This window comes from Heterocephalus glaber, unplaced genomic scaffold (genome assembly GCF_053883595.1).
Source record: "Heterocephalus glaber isolate CG9 unplaced genomic scaffold, H.glaber_assembly_v1.0 deba00000281, whole genome shotgun sequence".
Taxonomy (NCBI): Eukaryota; Metazoa; Chordata; class Mammalia; order Rodentia; family Bathyergidae; genus Heterocephalus; species Heterocephalus glaber.
The window spans coordinates 8,243,750-8,262,844 of record NW_028258139.1 but is presented as its reverse complement, the minus strand read 5'-3'; the positions used below and the strand labels follow the sequence as shown (position 1 = coordinate 8,262,844).

At 37.8% G+C, this 19,095-nt stretch overlaps 2 protein-coding genes across 6 annotated transcripts in view; both read left to right on the top strand.

Annotated features, from left to right (window-relative positions):
- Kdm5a (lysine demethylase 5A) overlaps positions 1 to 14,250 on the top strand; it is a 113,015-nt gene extending 98,765 nt beyond the window's left edge. For 4 of the 5 annotated variants that reach the window (XM_087185937.1, XM_087185939.1, XM_087185934.1 and 1 more), the window contains one exon: positions 1,932 to 14,250. In XM_087185937.1, coding sequence (XP_087042063.1) covers positions 1,932 to 2,138 — 207 coding nt within the window. In that variant the 3' untranslated portion in view covers positions 2,139 to 14,250. Of the gene's footprint in view, positions 1 to 1,382; positions 1,466 to 1,931 lie in introns of all 5 variants that reach the window. The other variant, XM_021249099.2, reaches the window with a different exon arrangement.
- A 4,244-nt stretch (positions 14,251 to 18,494) lies between these two features.
- Positions 18,495 to 19,095, top strand: part of Slc6a13 (solute carrier family 6 member 13) — a 40,773-nt gene continuing 40,172 nt past the window's right edge. The window contains exon 1 of the mRNA XM_021249102.2: positions 18,495 to 18,765. Within this exon, the coding sequence (XP_021104761.1) occupies positions 18,672 to 18,765 (94 nt within the window). The 5' untranslated portion in view covers positions 18,495 to 18,671. The remainder of the gene's footprint in view (positions 18,766 to 19,095) is intronic.

Sequence of the window (19,095 nt, the reverse complement as noted above, 5' to 3'; positions counted from 1 at the left end):
AATCAATTATTTTCTTTCCTGCACAGATTTCAGAAGCGAAATGTTTTACAGTTACAGTAAAAGTGGAATTTAAAGCTGGGTGTGGTGGTACATGCCTATTATCTCAACACTGGGAGGCTGAGGCAGGAGGATTGCAAGTTTGGGGCCAGCCAACAACTTAGTGTTTTGGGGAGAACCTTTCTCACAATAAAAAATGAGATGGGGGATGTAGCTCAGTGCAAAGGCCTACCAAAAAACAAACAAAAACAACAGGAATTTAGGAAGGAATTGGTAAGTTGCTCTGAATTTGCAGGAAGCAGTATCATAAAGAAGGTGCATCAACAGTCAAATTTAGGGATATATAAGAATCACTCTGGTGCAGGCCTGAAATCCCAGCTACTTGGGAAGCTGAGGCAGGAGAATTGCAAATTCAGTGTCAGCCTGGGAAATTTACTTCATCTTAGAGTAAAACAAAACAAAACAAAATGAACACACACACACTTGGGAGCTGATTAGAAATGTCAGTTTCTGGTTCATACTGTCCAGATGTTTTGAGTCCATAGGTTTGGAATGACTCCCAGGAATATTTTCAACAAACCCTTGGGGTAACTTTGATGCAGGTAGTCTGCTCAGTTTGAAAAGCAATTTCACAGGCAGGGAAATGGACCCTCACCACAGGGAGGTTAAGTAACTTCCCTGAACCCATATACACCAGAGTTCAGTGATCTTTACACTATAACACTATCTCTTGAGCTCTATAATTCTAGAATAGGAATAATAAAAGCAAAAAGATTGGACAAAATTTTTTCCCACCCTGTATCACAAGCCTTAAATCTACTGACATAATTATCATGGTTTTGATAATTTTTATAGAACATGAAAACTAATTTTTAAAACCACTCACTTTCCCTGAATGAAAGTCATTTACCTAACCTCAGTCTCCCTTGTTCTTTCTTACAAGCTGTGCTGAGGTGCTTCTCTGATCCTTTCATATTCCTTACTTTGCTTTGATACCTAATAAAGCTCATGAGTTAGTGACTTTTTCTATTGCCAATGAAACAATAAACTTTTGTATTGGGGAGAAGGAGAGTAGTAGCTGTTGTTGTCTTAGACATTATGTATAAAAACAACCACAGTAACTTTCCAAATATAAAAGTCACTTTATTGTTAACTCCAGGTCCAAGGCTTACTATTACTGTCACCAAACCGCAGTCCTTTCTTAGACTCCTATAATCACGGTATTCTCTGAAGGGTCAAAATTTGCCTGGCATCTGCCATTGACACCTACCAGTTTTCCACATTTTAATTTTAAACCCCAGAGTGATCTATTGACCTGTGTCTTTGACTGTTATAATTGGTTAATTTGTAAGATTTGACCTCTGATATTTGCTAACTTTTTGTAGGGAGTTGTATTTGTAACGGAAGAAGAGAAGAATAAAAAATATTAGTTTAAAAAGTGGCCTATGTGACTGCTTTTCTAAAAAAGGTATTTAATGCTCTTAGTACTTTGGCTTATCTCTTTGAATAAAGCTAATACACAGGATTCCCTTCACATTGTTGTACTCTTCCTTTCTTGATTGATAATTGCATTGTCTTAGAGCCTAGAAATTGTTAATATTAGCTAAAACTACTTGGCTGCTCTATTAGAAGTTTCTTTTTTATCAAGTTTTCCCCAAACATGTTTCTGCCTCTCAAGAAACCCCAGGTATTTATGAGGTAATGGAGTACCTACTTAAAAGGCCTAATTTTGTGGACACACTATGGTGGAATATAATTTTGGGGTATTAACTTCTCAGCTTCTTTCTTTGGAAAATAACCCCATAAGAAGTCATTGTCTGTCTCTGGACATCACAGTTGTTAGTTATCATTTAAGTCAAGAAAGCTCTTTGGTTTGCTTTTACTCTAGGCTTAATGTTATGTAACCTAATATTGCCCAATCTTGTCTTCTACAGGTAGACTGGGTACAATGTGATGGTGGCTGTGATGAGTGGTTTCATCAAGTTTGTGTGGGTGTATCTCCAGAAATGGCTGAAAACGAAGATTACATCTGTACAAACTGTGCAAAGAAGCAGGGGCCAGATAGCCCAGGTCATGCACCACCTTCTTCCTTCATAATGAGCTACAAATTGCCAGTGGAGGATCTTAAAGAAACCAGTTAGCAGATAATTGGTTAGTTTGGGACTTGGAGGGAATGGACCATGTTGAGACCTTAGTTATAAAGTAGAGTGATTGAAATCCACTCAGAACGTTGCTTCCAAAGATGAATGGCCTTCAGAGAAAGTCCTCTTACTGCTAGTTTCCCCTTTGCATGAACTGTGTGGGCTACATTCTCTATCAGCACATCTATGCAGAGGATGTCTTCTTTGGAACAGCAGCCAGTATTTCAACTCATATCTCCGTTGAGTATGGTTACTGGATTGAGGCCAGACACTTGATGGAGCTCACAGGTGTCTGGTTGGCATTAATACATGAGTGTGCTAGCAGGGCATGTAAGATGTGGCTTAAGGCCAGCTTATATTAGAGGCTTATAACCTAGCAGCAGCACCATCTGAAGATGCTGATTGCTTGAATCTCCTTAGTTGGGATAATTGGAGAGGAGTCAGAATAGAACTTTCCTTCCACTATTATCTGGCCTGTAATGTCCTATCAATATAACTATAAGGAACAGGCCAAGTTATTCTTAGAAGTAATGGGAGAGTAGCCCAGTCTGTAGACTCAGCTGCTTATGCTTGTTTGTACCAAGAAGAAAATCCCAAATAAGAGAACCTTGCACTATCTCTGGCAGATCACCTTACTTTTCTAAGAAGGAGAATGACTATCCTGAAGAAGAGTTTTTCTCATTTCAATGCAAGAAGCCTTTTTTTTTTTGGCTTTGAAAAGTTTGACTCTCTTGGATCTGCATTTTAGAGAAGAGCAGGTACATGGATCCAAGCTTCTTTAAAAAAAGAAAGGAAATGAAGACCAGAATGTCTTTCTGAGCCACAGCCTGCATGCTTTTTCGGAAAGCTTCATTCCCAAGTATTTCAGACATCATCTGGCTTTAGGCATGACCTTGAGCAAGACCAGCAAATACCAGCTTCTTGCCTTGCAGCTCTGACCCAATGCCTTCTGTTCCCAACATGGCAACATCTGAACATGACCCACAGCAAATGCTGTTGAATAATAACATAATGACTTTATAAGAGAATGTGGGGTTGTAGTACCTCTGCGTGATAAAGTTGTTTTAGTAAATCCATTTTTAAAAAGGAAAAAAAAGGACTTGTTTTTACTTTTTTCTAAATGTCTCTGACTACTGACTGTTCTATAAATAGATTATTTTTTTTAATATACATATATGAATATATAAATAAATAAATAAATAAATATATATATTTACTGTTACCAGCAGCATTTGACAAGAGTTTTAGCATCAAAAATCCATTTGGGAGGTTGCTTTTTCTTTTTTGCTTTTTGATAAGAAATCCCATTCCTTCTTTGTATGTAGTACAAGGAGTTAGCACTCCCTTCTCCTCTTAGCCTGATGAGATCTTCCATTTTGCTTTTGTTCAAATAGATAATTCTATTTTCTTTGCGTTTGTGTGTTGAGATTAGTCCCTGTCTATTGGGAAACTTGGTCTTACTCTAGTTTGTGCTGGCTGTTTTTTTGTTGTTGTTGTTTTTTGTATGTGAATGTGTTTGAAACTATGGTGCTGTCCTTTTCCCTCCTACTGCAGTTTCTGTTCTTGTTAGGTAAGCTGTATGTAAACTAAAGGGGACTATTTTTTTTAAAGGACAAAAAATAATTTTTACCAAAAATAGTGTTTTGTCTCACTATCCTGTGTCTTTTATTTTGGTTTAAAAACCTGTGGCTTGACTTAAATTTATTAGTTGTCCTTTTTTTAAAAGGGGAGATTGGCATGGGCCTAGAACAGTTTGTAGTCTCCTCTTCTCTTTCTGTCCCAGTCTTTTTTAAAGAAATGTCTTCTAGTAAATAGAAGTGAAATGTACTGTCCAGTTACAGTTTGAGTAGGTATGAGATCTAACTCAAAAGGCATCTTATTTAAAAAAAGAACAAAAAAGCTTTCCTGTAAAATCTAATTTCTGTAAATGTTTTCTCTGTGATTCATACTATCTCCTGTTTGCTCATTCTTCCTTTAATACTAGATAACATTTGAATGTTTTGACCTGTTAAGGGGTTCATAAGTGTTGCTATGTGCTATGTCTTGAGATCTCAAGTGTATGGATTTAAAAGTGGACATTGTGAGGTAACTGACTAGTTTTCATTTTGCCAAACTACATATAGATTATCACTTAAGAATTTTGTCTGGGTAATGTTATAGAAGAAAGCACAATATTTTTTACCATTTGGTCTTTGTAAAAGTTCAGATATTTATGGTTAAAAATTCAAAAAGTAAATGGTGGGTACATAGAATACATTTAAAAATTTGATTTTCCCTTCGCAGTCACCAGGGGACAGTTGTGGGGTTGCTGAGAAAGGTGTTTGGTATCTTGAAGTATATAGTGGGGTAGATAGGTGCTGGTCTGGGGAGTAATGTTCGCTTGCTATGGTTTGTGGCTGGTGGAGACCTGGAAAATGAGACAGTCATCTTTTGATATTTTGAAACTTAAATATTTCACTTAATTGATACTGTGGTATTTTCTATAGTTATTTGGAGGATTTGATCTATCTTGATCACAGATTTAGGCCAAGATTGAGAAGAACAGAAGAGAGAAATTAGTGCTCCCCTCTCCAAAAAAATCTGTGGTTTTGGAATTAATGAAATAAGATGAATCTATTTAAAGAAATGTTGGTGTTGCAAAGCATTAATTTCACTTTAAGGAAATTAATTTACAACCAACTCCACTCTTCTGTACTGTTAACATTTTGTATTAAAATTTGATTTAAAAGTTTCTCTACCATTCCTATTTCCTCAAAGTTGGAATTGTTCATCATTCATATTTTAACCTGTATTTAATTCTTTCAAAGGCATTTTTCACTACTGTCACTACAATATTTTGACAAAGGTAATAGAAAAATGAAAAAATTAAAAGGAAGGTGTTTGATAATTTTTAAAAGGCTCAGACATTAGAATTATACAAATCCCTAAGTTTAGAAGTACACGTATAGCATTAATAGTTAGCTTTCTAGCTGGGAAGAGAAAAGGGGACGTTTTCTTCTCACACATGTCTGTTTCATTTCCTGATAGTTACTGCAAAAAGCCATGTTGAGATGTAGATGCTGGGCTCCCTCACTAAGCTGCTGCAAACCAGCTTTGCCTGCATGATTCAAACTTGTGCCTCAGTAAAATTATGAACTACTGCATGTCATACTTTGAATAATTGAAAAGGCAAACATTTATTCTGATTGCCCACAATCTAATGATCAAAAACATGGTAAATGCTAATAGACCTATAAGATTAGCATGATTTTACCTGTGTTTCACTTCTGTTCTCTGCTTCTGTCATTAACAGGTATCCAAGAAATGTCAGTTAATTTTATCCTTTTTAGGGCGGGGAGGGTACCGGGGATCGAACTTGGGACCTTGTGCTTTCGAGGCAGGTGGCAGAACCACTGAGCTAAATCTCCGGCCCTATTTTATTCTTAAATAATTAGATTATAGATGCAGTTCAGTGCATGTAAAGAAACTCCCTACTTGTTTATATTTTAATTCCGTAGTACATTTGTGTCAGCCAGTACTTACAGTAGAAGGATGAAAAGTAAAATTAAGAAGACCTCTCTTTTAAAGTTTGGGATTATCCACTTTTAAAAGGAGAAAAGTGACAATTTGGAGTGGGATTTGAAAATTGTAAATTGTAGAAAATTGAACTGTTGAAGTCCCACATACAACCAGGTTCAGTAAAGTTTCACGTGTGAGTAATTAGCTTCATATGAGTGTAGAAAGTGGCTTTTGCAGTAGGTCCTGAAGTATAATTCCCCTTGAAATCCCTCTCCCTCCTCCTCCTGCTTCCTCCTTCTTCTTCCCTCCTCCTCCTCTTTCCTCTTTCTCCTTTCTCTTCCTCCTCTTCTTTATTTCCCCCTCCTCTGCTAATTGGTATTTATAACATAAGAGGGAAAGAATAGATGTTAGTGTATTTTTGGAATTGAACCTTCTCTTGGTCTGAGTCATATCTAGTCACCACTGTGCAACCTAGGATGTGCACCAGAGAAGGATCTGATAGGTTTTTAAAGATGTATCCTGCTTGTTCTTAACTTTTCCAGTACTTCAGTTGTCTGAACAGGAATGTGTTTTATAAACTCAAGACCTCCTATTGATTACTCCCTTCCATATTTATTTATAATTTGCTAGGGTTATTGGTGCTTTATAAAAAGTATAACTTGATTTCTTGATTTTTGAGCCTGTTTTATGTTTTGTTTATTTTCTGAAAGTATTAGATATGGATGCATTACATCAGAAATTTTTAAAAAGTGTGTGTGAACACACATGTGTACGCACTCAGGTTTTCCATCCCCACTCCCAACCCCAGCCCCTGTTGTTGGTGGCAACTTTAAATGGTAACCAAGCAAATTTTGATAATAAATATTGATAATCCTGAGGAAGATTAGTAAGTATATGGGAGCCACTTTTAACTTGGGCCAAAGCAGTTTCTAATATTTTATTTGCTAACTATAAACTGAGTTGAAATAATTTGCTCATTCATATGATTAGCCTATTAATCATTGATGAGAGTAGTATTTTTGGAAAGTGTATAGAAATGATTCCTGAAGATTTCACTTGTCCACTGTTTTCATGATGAAACCAGTGATGACCAGCAGACATTTTCCCACCTTTGGTTCATCCCTTTGCAGTGAACCAATAAGAGGGAAAGCAAGGAAATACCTTCCTTTTTCCTTTGGCCTCAAAATTCTCACTAGTTCAAAACTGCAAGTTGCAAGCTGGGGATGTAGCTCAGTGGCGCCGTGTCTGTCTGGCAAGCAGAAGGTCCTGAGTTCTATTCCCAGTACCGAAAAAAGAGAAAAACAAAAAAACTACAAGTTGCTTCAAGGAAATAAATGGCACTTTTCTTCCCCCATTGGTAAGATTAGTAGATTGTCCAAGTATAGGGAATAGATCATTGCTAAAAGTGTTAAGGTTCTGTATGCAGTGTAATTGGTCTTAGTTTCATGAAGTGTGTGACTGTGTATATGTGTTGAGAGGAAGTTAGTTGGAAGTAGGAGGGAAAAAATATGGTTTTCTCTTGACTTGGAAAATATTCTTGCCAACATCCACAAAAAAATATTTGAAATTTCATAAGATGACAAGTCCTTTCCTTTGTAAAAATTACACGGGCTCCTCCTAGTTTAGATCAAGTATTTCTTAGGGCTTTGACATTGTGGTTAATACCAATAAATGAAAGATCCTGGATTTCTTCATGGATAGCTTAACCATTGATTGGAATATCACACATGATGAAAATAGAGAACATATTAGTTGTGATTGAAAAATATGGTGAATGTTTAAAATGTTATAGTAAAAGACACATTGCTATTAATCCTCAAAGTGTTTCCACTTGCTTTGAACACATGTCCCATCATTCTTGCCACTTTCTGAAGCAGACTGGTAGTCGTCTTTCATGAGTGTCTTTAGTTGTACTGTTATGGCTGCCTTGATGTTCTGAACAGATTGAAAACATTAACCTTTCATGGCCATTTTGATTTTGGGGAAGAGCCAGAAGTCACATGGTACCACATCTGGTAGATAATATGGATGAGGACACTGTCATGTTTTACACCCATACTTTTCCTTTGGATGGCACTGGGAAACAGTTTTCACTGTTGGGTTTGTTGTTTTTTTTAATCACACCTCAAGTCACAGGAAAGACTTTCAGAATTGCTTCAAAAAAATTGAAGGAAAAATGGAGTGTGTTTGAAGCAAAGGGTAGCATTTTGGCCGGGGATTTAGCTCAGTGGTTCCGCTTGCTGCCTCCCCTGCAAGCAAAGGATCCGAGTTCGATCCCCGGTACCAAAAAAAAACCAAAACGTGCTCAAAGGGTAGCATTTTGGGGGATATTAATGGCAATGTGTCTTGAACTGTAATAAATATATTCACCTTGTATTTCTGTCACACCTTGTATAAAAGAGTACAACCAAATACTATATATATGAGTAAACTTCATAGTAATTTTGGAATTTTTTGATTCTTTTCACCTGTTTGCTCATTAAGGTATATTTCTCCTCTATTATTGGTGGAAGAAAGATTTAATTAATATTTCTATATGTCATAGTTCCATGAATTTTATTAGGCAAACTTTTTGTTTTTAAAAATTTTAATTGGTACATGTTTGCAGTATAAATGATTACATTCATCACGGGGAGTTGGCACATCTTAATCCTTTTTACTTGCCCTCTCCATCTCTAGACCTCCTTCCTATTTGCAAAAGATCTGCCTCCTATTACCTATCTTTTATTTTTCTTTTTATTTATATTTGGATTTCTCATACAAGAGAGACCATAGGCAAGACGTTTCTCTAGCTTTGTCTTTGGAGTTTCCTGTGTACCTTATCAGTGGAAAAAAGGCGCCACAAGGGCTAGGCGGTTCCAGGTGGTGAACTTACATTCTGCAGTTTTTTTGAGTTGTAAGAGACATAGAAATGAAATAAGAATTTTCTGTAAAAAATGTTTTTTCAAAAGGCAAGATAAACATCTTAGAACTGTGTCATCTAAAGAATTCTGGATTTAGGAATCAAGTAATCGGGTTTTAGCTGTATGTATGACGATGTGTCAACTATTTGGGACCTCAGTGTCCCACCACATGCAGGTTCATGTGGATTCAAAGAAATTTAAGTCACAGCCCCTTTCCTTGATAGACTGACACATAGATGATCTTTAAGTATGTTTCTTCCTAAAAAAAAAAAATGTAATTTAATGAAGAGTAGAGGTTATGTAGTCCAAATCCCTACTTAATGATAGAAAAATCATTGAGTTCCCCTGAGGAGGGAGCGTATAACCTATGCTGACTATTCTACTTTTAGAATATGTATTGGTCACAGCCATCCACCTTAGAGTTTACCTGTAGTCTTCCTTCCTGTTGCATCTGAGTTTTGCAGAGTTTGTAAAGCACTCGCAGTCTGCCCCAAGACCAAGTGAGTAATTCTCTCTCCTCAGCCTCATCAGAACATGGATCTCTTCCCTCTCCATGCTCTATTGTGACCAGCAGGCCACCTGGCCATTTGTGGCTTTAGTCTTTCTGACCTTGCCCTTCCAAGCTCTCTAATTAGGGTTAAGCTTTGTTGAGACACAGAACAACTTATGGCTGATACTAATTTTGGAATTCAGTGTGACAGTTATAGTCACTGCTCAGGACTTGTGTTTGGTTTTTCATAAAGCTACCTTCACTCTAGAGTTGCAGTTGAAACACTGAGGCCAGTTTAATCCACTTTGCTTTTCATCCCTGTGTGTACTGTAGCCATCTGAAATAGAAGTACATCTAGTCATCAGTATTTGCTTATATTCTAATATGTTACCTGCCTTCCTTAATCCATTTGCTATTGCTACACTCCCTGATAGTTCTTTGTGCTATAGAGGTCTTCCCTGCCATTTATAAATACATTTTTCTGTTGCTTAACTAATTCTCTCAGCTCCTTTTACCTTCAAGGGTTATGTAAGTGGAAAGTGCCTTATTTTTGATCTTTCACTATACTTTTTGATCTCAAGCAGCCCCTCATTTCCTTAGCTACTTTTTTCCTCCAGTCAGTTCACTCTGGCTTCACTCCTGTAGCATAGATTCTGGCCTGTCATACGCGGTCTGCTGTTTTCCATCATTCTGGCTCTATGGAAACTTATCCCTAGCTCAAGCAAATAGCCATCTGAGTTACTTGCTTTTGTGGGTTGCTGTGTATTAAATACAAACCATTGATAGCACTACAGATTTGCCCCAGGTGGGTGGGTTCTCGAAGCAATTTAGCACCTTCAAGGGTCCCCCTCCCACCTCTTCAGTTCTTAAAGACTGTTTTAGACTTTCACCTCTTGTTAATAACTCAAGCTTTTATTATCCTCCCACAGTTGAAGCCTACTGAACACTGAAGAAATTGAAGCAGGAGAGCTCTAGGCTTCCTTAGTCATCTCTACCATCACCATCTTCATCCGTCCCTAAAGAATTATCTGTCCTCTGCTCAGCACTGCATATATATATGTGAATGAGCAAGTCAGTAAATCCCATCTTAACTCCCTACAGACATTTTTTCAGTCAGCCTCTCTTGTCTTGAGTGTCACCTTCATTTAGCACATAAACATGCTCAGGTCTCTAATTCTCATGTGGGCCTGTCTCCCCTCTTATTTCCTGGTTCTTTTTCTTTGCTTTATAGCCAAGCCCCACTGGTTCTATTTCACTTTTGAGTCATTCCTTGGCTCATTGTTACTGGATTTTACCTTCAACATCCCACTGAAGTTATTCCTAGTAAAGTCGGCAATGAGCTTCATACTGCTAAGCCCAGTGGGCACTTTAGTTCTTACTCCACTTTTCTTTAGCATCTGATGTTGTACACTCCCCTCTTTAAAAACTTCATTGGCTTCTTGGTCACTACGTTTTAAATGTTTTCTTCTTTATGTATTTAAAGTGATGTACTTAGAAATACACTGTGGACCCCTTGCTCCTTTTCCAATGACCACATTTATTAATACAAGTCTTTATCACCTGCCCATGCTTGCTTTCTGAATTTTTAAATAAACTGTGGCAAACATTTCCATTTTATTTTTTTTATCCATTCCAAATTCCTTGAGTAAAAAACCAAGCTTACCTTCCTCCTACACCCAAACCAATTCTTCTATTCCTATTCAAAAGAATGACTACAGTGGTATCTCAGTTCATGAACGCTTTTATTTGTAAACAATTTGGTTCAGTAACTGAAGTGTTTGGCAGAATTTTGTTTTTGTTTGCAAACTTTGCATTGGGTAATGAACACTAACAAGGCCATCTTTTCCAGAATAGTGGAACGAATTCACTTCATGAACCGAGGTAGCTGTTCAAGCCGAAATCGTCTATACTACCCTACTATTCTTCCTGCTCACTTTTCATATTCAGTTAGATGCTTGCTAAATACTTAAAGATTCACTTATCTTTCATCTTCATCTATGTTGCCACTGTGATGCAGTGGTTCAAATCCTCATCACTTTTCACTGGGAGTTGTTTCTCTACTAGTCTTTGGTCTAGTCCCTTTAGTTTATCCATCTAGAGAGCAAATTCCTTACTTTGTCCTATGGAATATGTCCTTATTTAGCTCTGTGAGCTCATCATCTAAACATGCTCTCAGTCACTGCTTCCGCCATTATGATTTTCACTTTACAGATACCAGGCTCTCCCTCTGGAATGTTCTAGCTTTCTCCTGGAGATGTCAACTTAAATGCTACCTCTTAAGAGGTTCTCATTCTCTCTTACAATAGCCAGTTCCATTCTTTTATGGGACTTTGAAATATATAATATATTTGTAAGTTCCATGAGAGCAGAGGCCTTGTTTGCTTTATCTTTCTGTTTCTAGTAACTAGAGCAATACTGTACATATAATATTCGGACTATGAATGCTGGTTCAGGGCTTTGTTTCTGTTAATTGTCCCTTAGTACTGTTCTTTCTGTTTAGACTCCCATCCACCCTTTCATGTTACTACTTCTTCGGAATTCAGCTCATCCCCAAACTCTTCTTTCAGGTTACTCTTCTAATCTGATGTAGATGTTTTTCCTGTTACTCTGACAACATTTAGACTATACAGTGGTTCTCATTGTGTGGTTTCAAAATTTTGGACTCCACCTCAAGCATCTTAAATGAAAAACTCAGGTTGGGTCCAACAACCTACCTGTGTTTCTAGCCATCCATGTGATTGTGGTATTGCTGGAATTTGAGAACAGCTAGAGCAGAGATGGTGAACCTTTTATAGCTTTCAGTGATAAAGAGCCTGCTGCGGCATGTTTGCCAAAAGTTTGCCACCACTGTACTAGAGTATAGTCCCCACATTTATAGCTCCAGGATCTAACAATACCTAGAACAAAGACCTGAATTCTGTCTTCCTGTAGCCTTATCAATCCCACTTCTTCTGAGGATATGAAAAACCCTTCATTTGCCACTGGCAACGTTTCAATATTTGAGGATAACCATTATCTCCCTAGCCCTCAACTCCTGATTTGTTATCATTCATTCTTTCTCATATTCTGTAGCTTTGAATCCCTTCACATTACCCATTGGATTTCTCTGAGCAAATTCCAGCTTTCTACCCATCTTAAGTATGTATTTAGAGCATCCTCAGCTTTCAAGCTATAATTCTTAGCCTATCATCTGTTCTTGTAAGTCACTCGAATAAGACAGTTTACAGTGAACATGGTTAGCTTTTCATTTGCACAGTTGGAAGTGTGCAGTGGAAACCAAAGGTACTTCAAAGCTGTGTATGTTCTCTACCTCAAAGGACCTGGCCTTAGTAACATATAATTCAGTAAAATGGTTCCAGATAACTGAATTGGTGGTTCTCAGAACCACCTGGAGAGCTTTCAGAAAACCATAAAACATAACTGTTACTCCCCACCCCACTCAACTGAATCTCAAGCATCTCAGGGTAGAGTCCAAGGTACCAGTATTTCCTTTTAAACAGCTTTATATAAGATAGATTTCACTTATTCTTTTTTTTCCTTGTCCCTTCCTTTGAGATTTCACTCATTCTACTGTATGACTCGGTGATTTTTAGTAAATTTACAGAATTGTGCAACCACTACCACATCACACAAACTTCATCATTCCCAAAAGAACCTCCATGCCTATTTTCAGTCATTCACTATTTCTATATCCAGCTGTAGGTAGCCTACTCATCTTTGTTGCTATAGATTTGCCTTTTCTAGACCTAAGAGTCAGGAGCTTTTTAAAGCTCTCAGCTGATTTTAATATGCAGCTGCAGCTGAGAACCACAGTTCTAAATGCATTATGATCAATCTTGATTTTTAAAAACTGTGTAATAAGGATATTTCACGTATTTTCCCATTTATTGCCTTACCCATGCCAGTGCATGCATTCATTACTAATATGACAAAGATCATTAATTTGACAGTAGAACTTAATAGATCATTCTGTTATTTTTCCTTTAAACATTTTAGTATCCTATTCAAAATTGCCTCCCATTTTCTCACCAAGGTATTTTTAAACATCTCTAGTCTGCTTTTCCCCCTCTAAATGAACACTGGTGGAAGGTGACTCAGGACATCTTATTGGGCTCCACCTCAAACATCTTAAATGAAAAACTCAGGTTGGGCCCAACAATCTGTTTCTAGCCACCCATATGATTGTGGTATTGCTAGAATTTGAGGACATCTAGAGCAGTGATGGCGAACCCTTTGGATCTTTAATAGCCCCCTGTGCCACATCTGCCATAAGTAATATAGTCTCCAGAGATGACTGTGCATATTGGTGTTGACTCCATCCTTAAAGTTATTTTCCTTATAAGTATTTTCACATTGGTATTCCCTCACTAGATGTTTTGCTGTCTAATTTTTTTTTTTTTTTTGGTACCAGGAATTGAACTTGGGACCTTGCGCTTGTGAGGCAGGCGGCGGAACCACTGAGCTAAATCCCCAGCCCCCTAGCTGTTTAATTTTTGTGAACTCATTTTTGCTTTATAGGTATATTATTTATAAAACTTTTTTGGAAAATATGTTTCTTTAAAATAGTGCATGCACATTTGTTTAAAGCTATAATCACAGCACTCAGAGAATCTGAGACAGGAAGATTACAAGTTTGAGCCCAGGCTGGGCAACTTAGTAACTGATTGAGATGCTGTCACAAAATAAATAAACTAGGAATGTAGTTTAGTGTGAAGGCTTTGTATTCAATCCCCAGTACCACAAACAAAACAAGCCTAATATAATCAAAATTGTCTTCCACCCAAAAATGACCACTGTTAAGATTTTATAATTTATTTTGAGATATCTGTGCTTATTTATATATGCATATATATAAATATGTACATCTTTACATAAGTGAGATTATACTCTGTGCTGCTTTGTAACTTGCTTACTACTGAGAACATTTGTACATGACCATAAATATTGATTTGTATTATTTTTAATGGCTGTATAGTTTTTCATTATATGTAATCCTAATGATTTTTCAGAACTGTGTATGTTGAAGACACTTTTCTTTATCTTATGTTGCAAATTTTGACCATCTTGTTATTTGTCTTTCAACTTTATAGTTTTTTTCTTTATAGAAGTTATTAAGTTTTATGATGTAAACTTAAAATTTTATAGTTCCTGGTTTTCCTGACATGCTTAGAATGACCTTCCCTACTTTAAGGTAATAAAAGTACTCCATGATGTTGCTTAATACTTTATAGTTTTATGCTTTACATTAAATCTTTGTTCTATCTTGAATTAATTGTTGTGAGGAATGCCAGATTACTCCTCTCTTGACTGCACTTCTCAAGTTTCTTATGGCATACTTTACTCTTCAGAGTATTTGAGTGCAGGTTTTGCATTTCTATGCATGTGTACAGATAATCATTCCTAAACTTCTAATGTAAACACACCTTGCATGTGTGTATACATTCACTATGCTTGCTGTATTGGTTATTCGCTGCTGTATAACAATGTCACCATAAATTTAACAGCTGAAAACAATGCACCTTTATCACCTCTTGGTTTCTGTGGGTCAAGAGTCAGACACAGCTTTGCTGGGTGCTCTACCTCAGGGTCTTCAGGTTATAGTCAAGGTGGTATTTCAAGCTGGACTGGGGAAGAATTTGCTTCTGGGCTTATGTGGTTATGGGTAGCATTGTACTCTTGTGGGCTTTTGGACTGAGGGCAGTGGTTTTCAGTTAATGGCCAGAGGCTAGCTTCAGCTCCTTGGGTCCGGAGCTGTCCCAACCCAACAAGGTCAACTATTTCCTCAAAGCCAGCCAGGGAGATAGGCTCTTTGCAAACAGAGGTTACACTTTTATGTAATGTAATGGTGTGTATGTCGTGACACACCCATCATCTTTGGTGTAGTCTGTTGATTGGAGGTGCTCACAGGTTCTAGTCAGGCCAAGAGATAGTTATGAATAGAGACTGCTATACCCAAGTAGTCAGGGTGAGAAAGGTGCTGCATTACCTCTTAAGGCTGAGAACGGAAGCTAACTTTCTGAGGGTTAAAATTTACTCTGTCCATACCTTCCTATTTAAGTTGGATTTAAAAAGCAAAGTAGAGTGTCTGTTTTTCTGTGTTCTATGAAAAGCAGTAACTTTTTTTCTGTTGGGCTAAAACTTTATAAGACTGTTACAATTTGGAATATTTATAACTACCCCTTTGCCTAATCTGCATTCAGTAGAGCAAGTCTTTTCTACTCTTAACAAAAATTGAAATCTCCAAATCTGAAGTATGTTTCTACATGGTCTGAGTCCCTTAACTCTACTGGTTGTTTTCTTCTGAATACATTCTAAATTGTTTATATTCTTTTTAGTTCTAATCAGAGCATTATTTTAGTCTTCAAACTACAACTCTGGATGAAAGAATTTTCTCTTTGGCTTTTAAAGTTTGTAATACAGTACACATGGTTAAGAATCTTTGCAAATTTGTTTCCTCTTGATGCATTTTATTTTTCTCCTGCTGTCTTATGCTTTTGGAGCTTTTAGCAAAAATTCCTGTATTTCTCATTTTCAGTTTCCATTCACAAATGCAGAAATGTAAGGATTCTCCCATTACTGAAATTAATCTGTCTTTCCCATGGATCATGAGAGTTTCTGTTGTTTCTAAAGATAAATCAGTGGGGATTATTAAATTGGGTTTTTTTGATGTGCGATGTGAACCTGTAGGAGGCAAAGAAGAAACAAAATGCAGAATTCAAAGTTTGTTGTTTTTTTTTTGGTGCCGGGGATCGAACTCAGGACCTTGCGCTTGTGAGGCAGGTGCCGGAACCACTGAGCTAAATCCCCGGCCCAGAATTCAAAGTTTTAAAGTATCTCATCCCAGTTTTGTCAACTAGTAAACAATAATGCCCTTGAAAGATAATAAGATTGATCCCGGCAAGCACAAGGTCCTGAGTTCAATCGCTGGTACCAAAAAAAAGATAATGAGATTACTGGTTCTGGTACTGAAACATGATTCTCACACATACCCACTTGCCGACAGACTCATTTACACTTGGCAAGGGCTTGCAAATGCCAAGCATACATCTCCTAGTATGTAGTAAGTAGCTATAGTTATTGAAGCTGAGATGGTAGCAGGAACAGGGAGAAGATCGAGGGGAAAAAGAGGGTGAAGGGAAAAAGGGACTTGAGGACAAAAAGAGAAAGGGACTCAAGTACAAAGGGAAAAGAAAGGGCCTCCATAACTCAGGCTTTCAATATTTATAGGGTCAGACACCACTGATCCAAGGTGCCTCTCACTGACTCTGATGTCAGCAGTCTACTTGACCTCCTAAGTACTGAGATTATGGAGATACAAAATGGATAGGCCAGAGGGAGACGGAAGTGATGTGCTCAGTTCTCCAAAGTTCCCATCTTCCAAGGTAATTATTTCTTGGCTAACTTTTCCCAAAGTCTATCTGCATCCTTTCTGGTTTGCAGAGAGGGAAAAAGGGATGTGTTATACATACAGAATCTAAAGCTGTGAGACGATAGGTATGTTAATCATTGAAGTACACATTTTACTCTGTATATCCCATAACATGTTGTAAACTTCAAGTATAGCATTTATTCTTAAAAACTAAAGAATAGAGATCCAATAACCAAGGTCAAGATGAAGGGAAGGAATAATAGATAAAAATAGTGTTGAGTATTTTCATGGATAAAAATGTGGGGATATAGAAGAAGCTGGATATGAATTCTGGTATTAGAGCTTTTCTAACAGATACTGAGGTATAAAATACTCCCTCTTTCCTCCTTTTTCAAGTAATTTCTTTTCAACAGTACTGCTTTGTTGGCTGCAAAAAGCAGTTGGGCCCAGTACCAGAGCAGCTGCAGGCTTCTGGTTCTTGTGAGAGAGGCAGCAGAAGGGTTGAACAGAGCCATCACCACAGGCCCAGTATAGAAGGAATCGATCTGAGGACCAGAGTGGAAGGGCGTGCCACATGAGGAAACCAGACTCTCAACTAACCTGTCACAAGGCCCAGGGGAAACCCATAGCCTGGTGTGGGAGAAGGACCCATGTTCACATGGCTCAGGACAGAACCCATACTCTGGTATTTTTTTAAGTACCAGCATAGATTCCCGAAGCAGAAAGCCAGAGGATTCCTTTTGTGTTAGTGTTTGAAAAATACTTTCAGACTGAAATTACTAAAGATTAGTGATGCTGGGTATGGTGGTGTACTCCTATAATCTCAGCACTCTAAAGGCTGAGGCAGGAAGATTGCTGTGAGTTCAAGGCCAGCCTGAATACATAGACCCTGTCTCAGAATAGAACAACCAAGTTAGTAGTGGTTATATTAACCTGGGAGGCTGCGTTTCAAGGGTTGATTTTAAGTTTTGTAGCCCCTGAAGTTTAGACAGTTGTGGGGGCCCTCCTTATGAAAACTAGTACCAAATCAAGAATTCAAAACTAGGAAAAGGGGGTTAGAAGGTACTCATGCAAGTCAGAGGTCCTGAAACTTAAGCTTTATTAACTTTAAGGTAAAATGATCTCTTCTAGATGAAGAAGAAAGGATTCACTAGATTCTGATTATATTATTTAGTATCTTTGAAATCTTGGGCAATTCACTTTTTCTCTCTGAAGCTCAGTTTCTTGCCTATGAAACAGGGATGGATAGTGCCAATCTTTCTGGGTTGTCACTGAAGGCCAAGTAAGAGGATGTGTGAAGGTGCCTACCACAGTGCCATACTGCCAATATTACTGTTGACATTGTCTGGTACTGAGTCTTGGTTGTTATTGATGAAAGGTGAATATTAATTATCCTAGTTATTTAGAGCTCTAATGTGGAGACTGAGGAAAATATCTTTAATTTATTTAAATCTTTTCAATTGTCTGCTGGGTGAGCTCAGTGCTCCTAGACTTAATCTATATTCACAGGATAGCGCTGTACTGTTTTCAAGAAGCTTAGGATTTAGCAGTGCTAGGTCTAGACTATAATTATTAGCTATCAGAATTGAGAAAATCATAACTCTTAGAATAACTAGTGTTTCTGGGAGAAAGAGTTGTGGGCAGAACAAGTGGAAGGGGGTTGTTCAGACTGGCTATCCTTCTCATTTGGCACCTGAAATCAGCTGTGGGACACCCAGAATAGAAGTGATGCCTGGAGTTGACTCAATCTTATCCTCTCATTTTACATATGGGAAACTAAGGTAGAAAGGAGAAATGGATTATCCAAGGTCATGTGGCTGGTTAAGGTCATATCCAGGGCCAGAATTTGGGGGGGGGGGGTTGCCCGCCAGATTATCCTTTTGTTTTTACCACACTGAAAAGTACTCTCTTCTTATTCAACATTTATGCCATTTATTTTTACTTTTTTCCCCCTCTCCTTTGACCACCTTGCAGAACTCTATGGAAGGTTCCCCTGATCCAGCAGTCAGACTATTGGACCTTCAGGTTTACCTCTTAGTTTACTTGTGTGCAGGCAGCGATCTCTCAACTGCTGAACTTCTTGACTGGTGAAAACTATGAGGGCCGGGGATTTAGCTCAGTGGTTTCACTGCCTGCTGTGCAAGCATAAGGATCCGAGTTCAATCCCTGGTACCAAAAAAACCCCAGAAAACTATGAATTCATTTGGCATGGAGAGCTGTTGTTGAAGCTGGTACACCATTATTCATTCAACAAGAATGCAGCATGAAAGGACATGAGGAAATTCTGCACACCACAGCTTGACAGGGATATTGGGAAGCTGGAGAACATCCAGAGAAGAGCAGCAAAAACAGTGGGTGCGGTGAGAAGTAAGTACTCATAGGAAAGATGAAAGGATTTGGTATTATTTGTCTTGGAGAAGAAATGGCAGAAGTGGCTTTGCAAACGAAATTAGCTGCCTAACATCTTCCTGAGGACAGAATGAGAAATTAGCTAACAACAGTAAGAGAATTTAAGCTACAGAGGTTTTCAGCCTTAGCTGCCCATTAGACAGAACCAAGGATTTTTTTTTTTTTTTTAAATCTCAATGTCTAGGTTGCAACTCAGAATTAGCAGCCAAACATCAGTAATGTTTCCCAGGTGACTTGCTAGGTAGCCAGAATTGAGTTAAGGGTGAACATAAAAACTCTTTAGTTGCT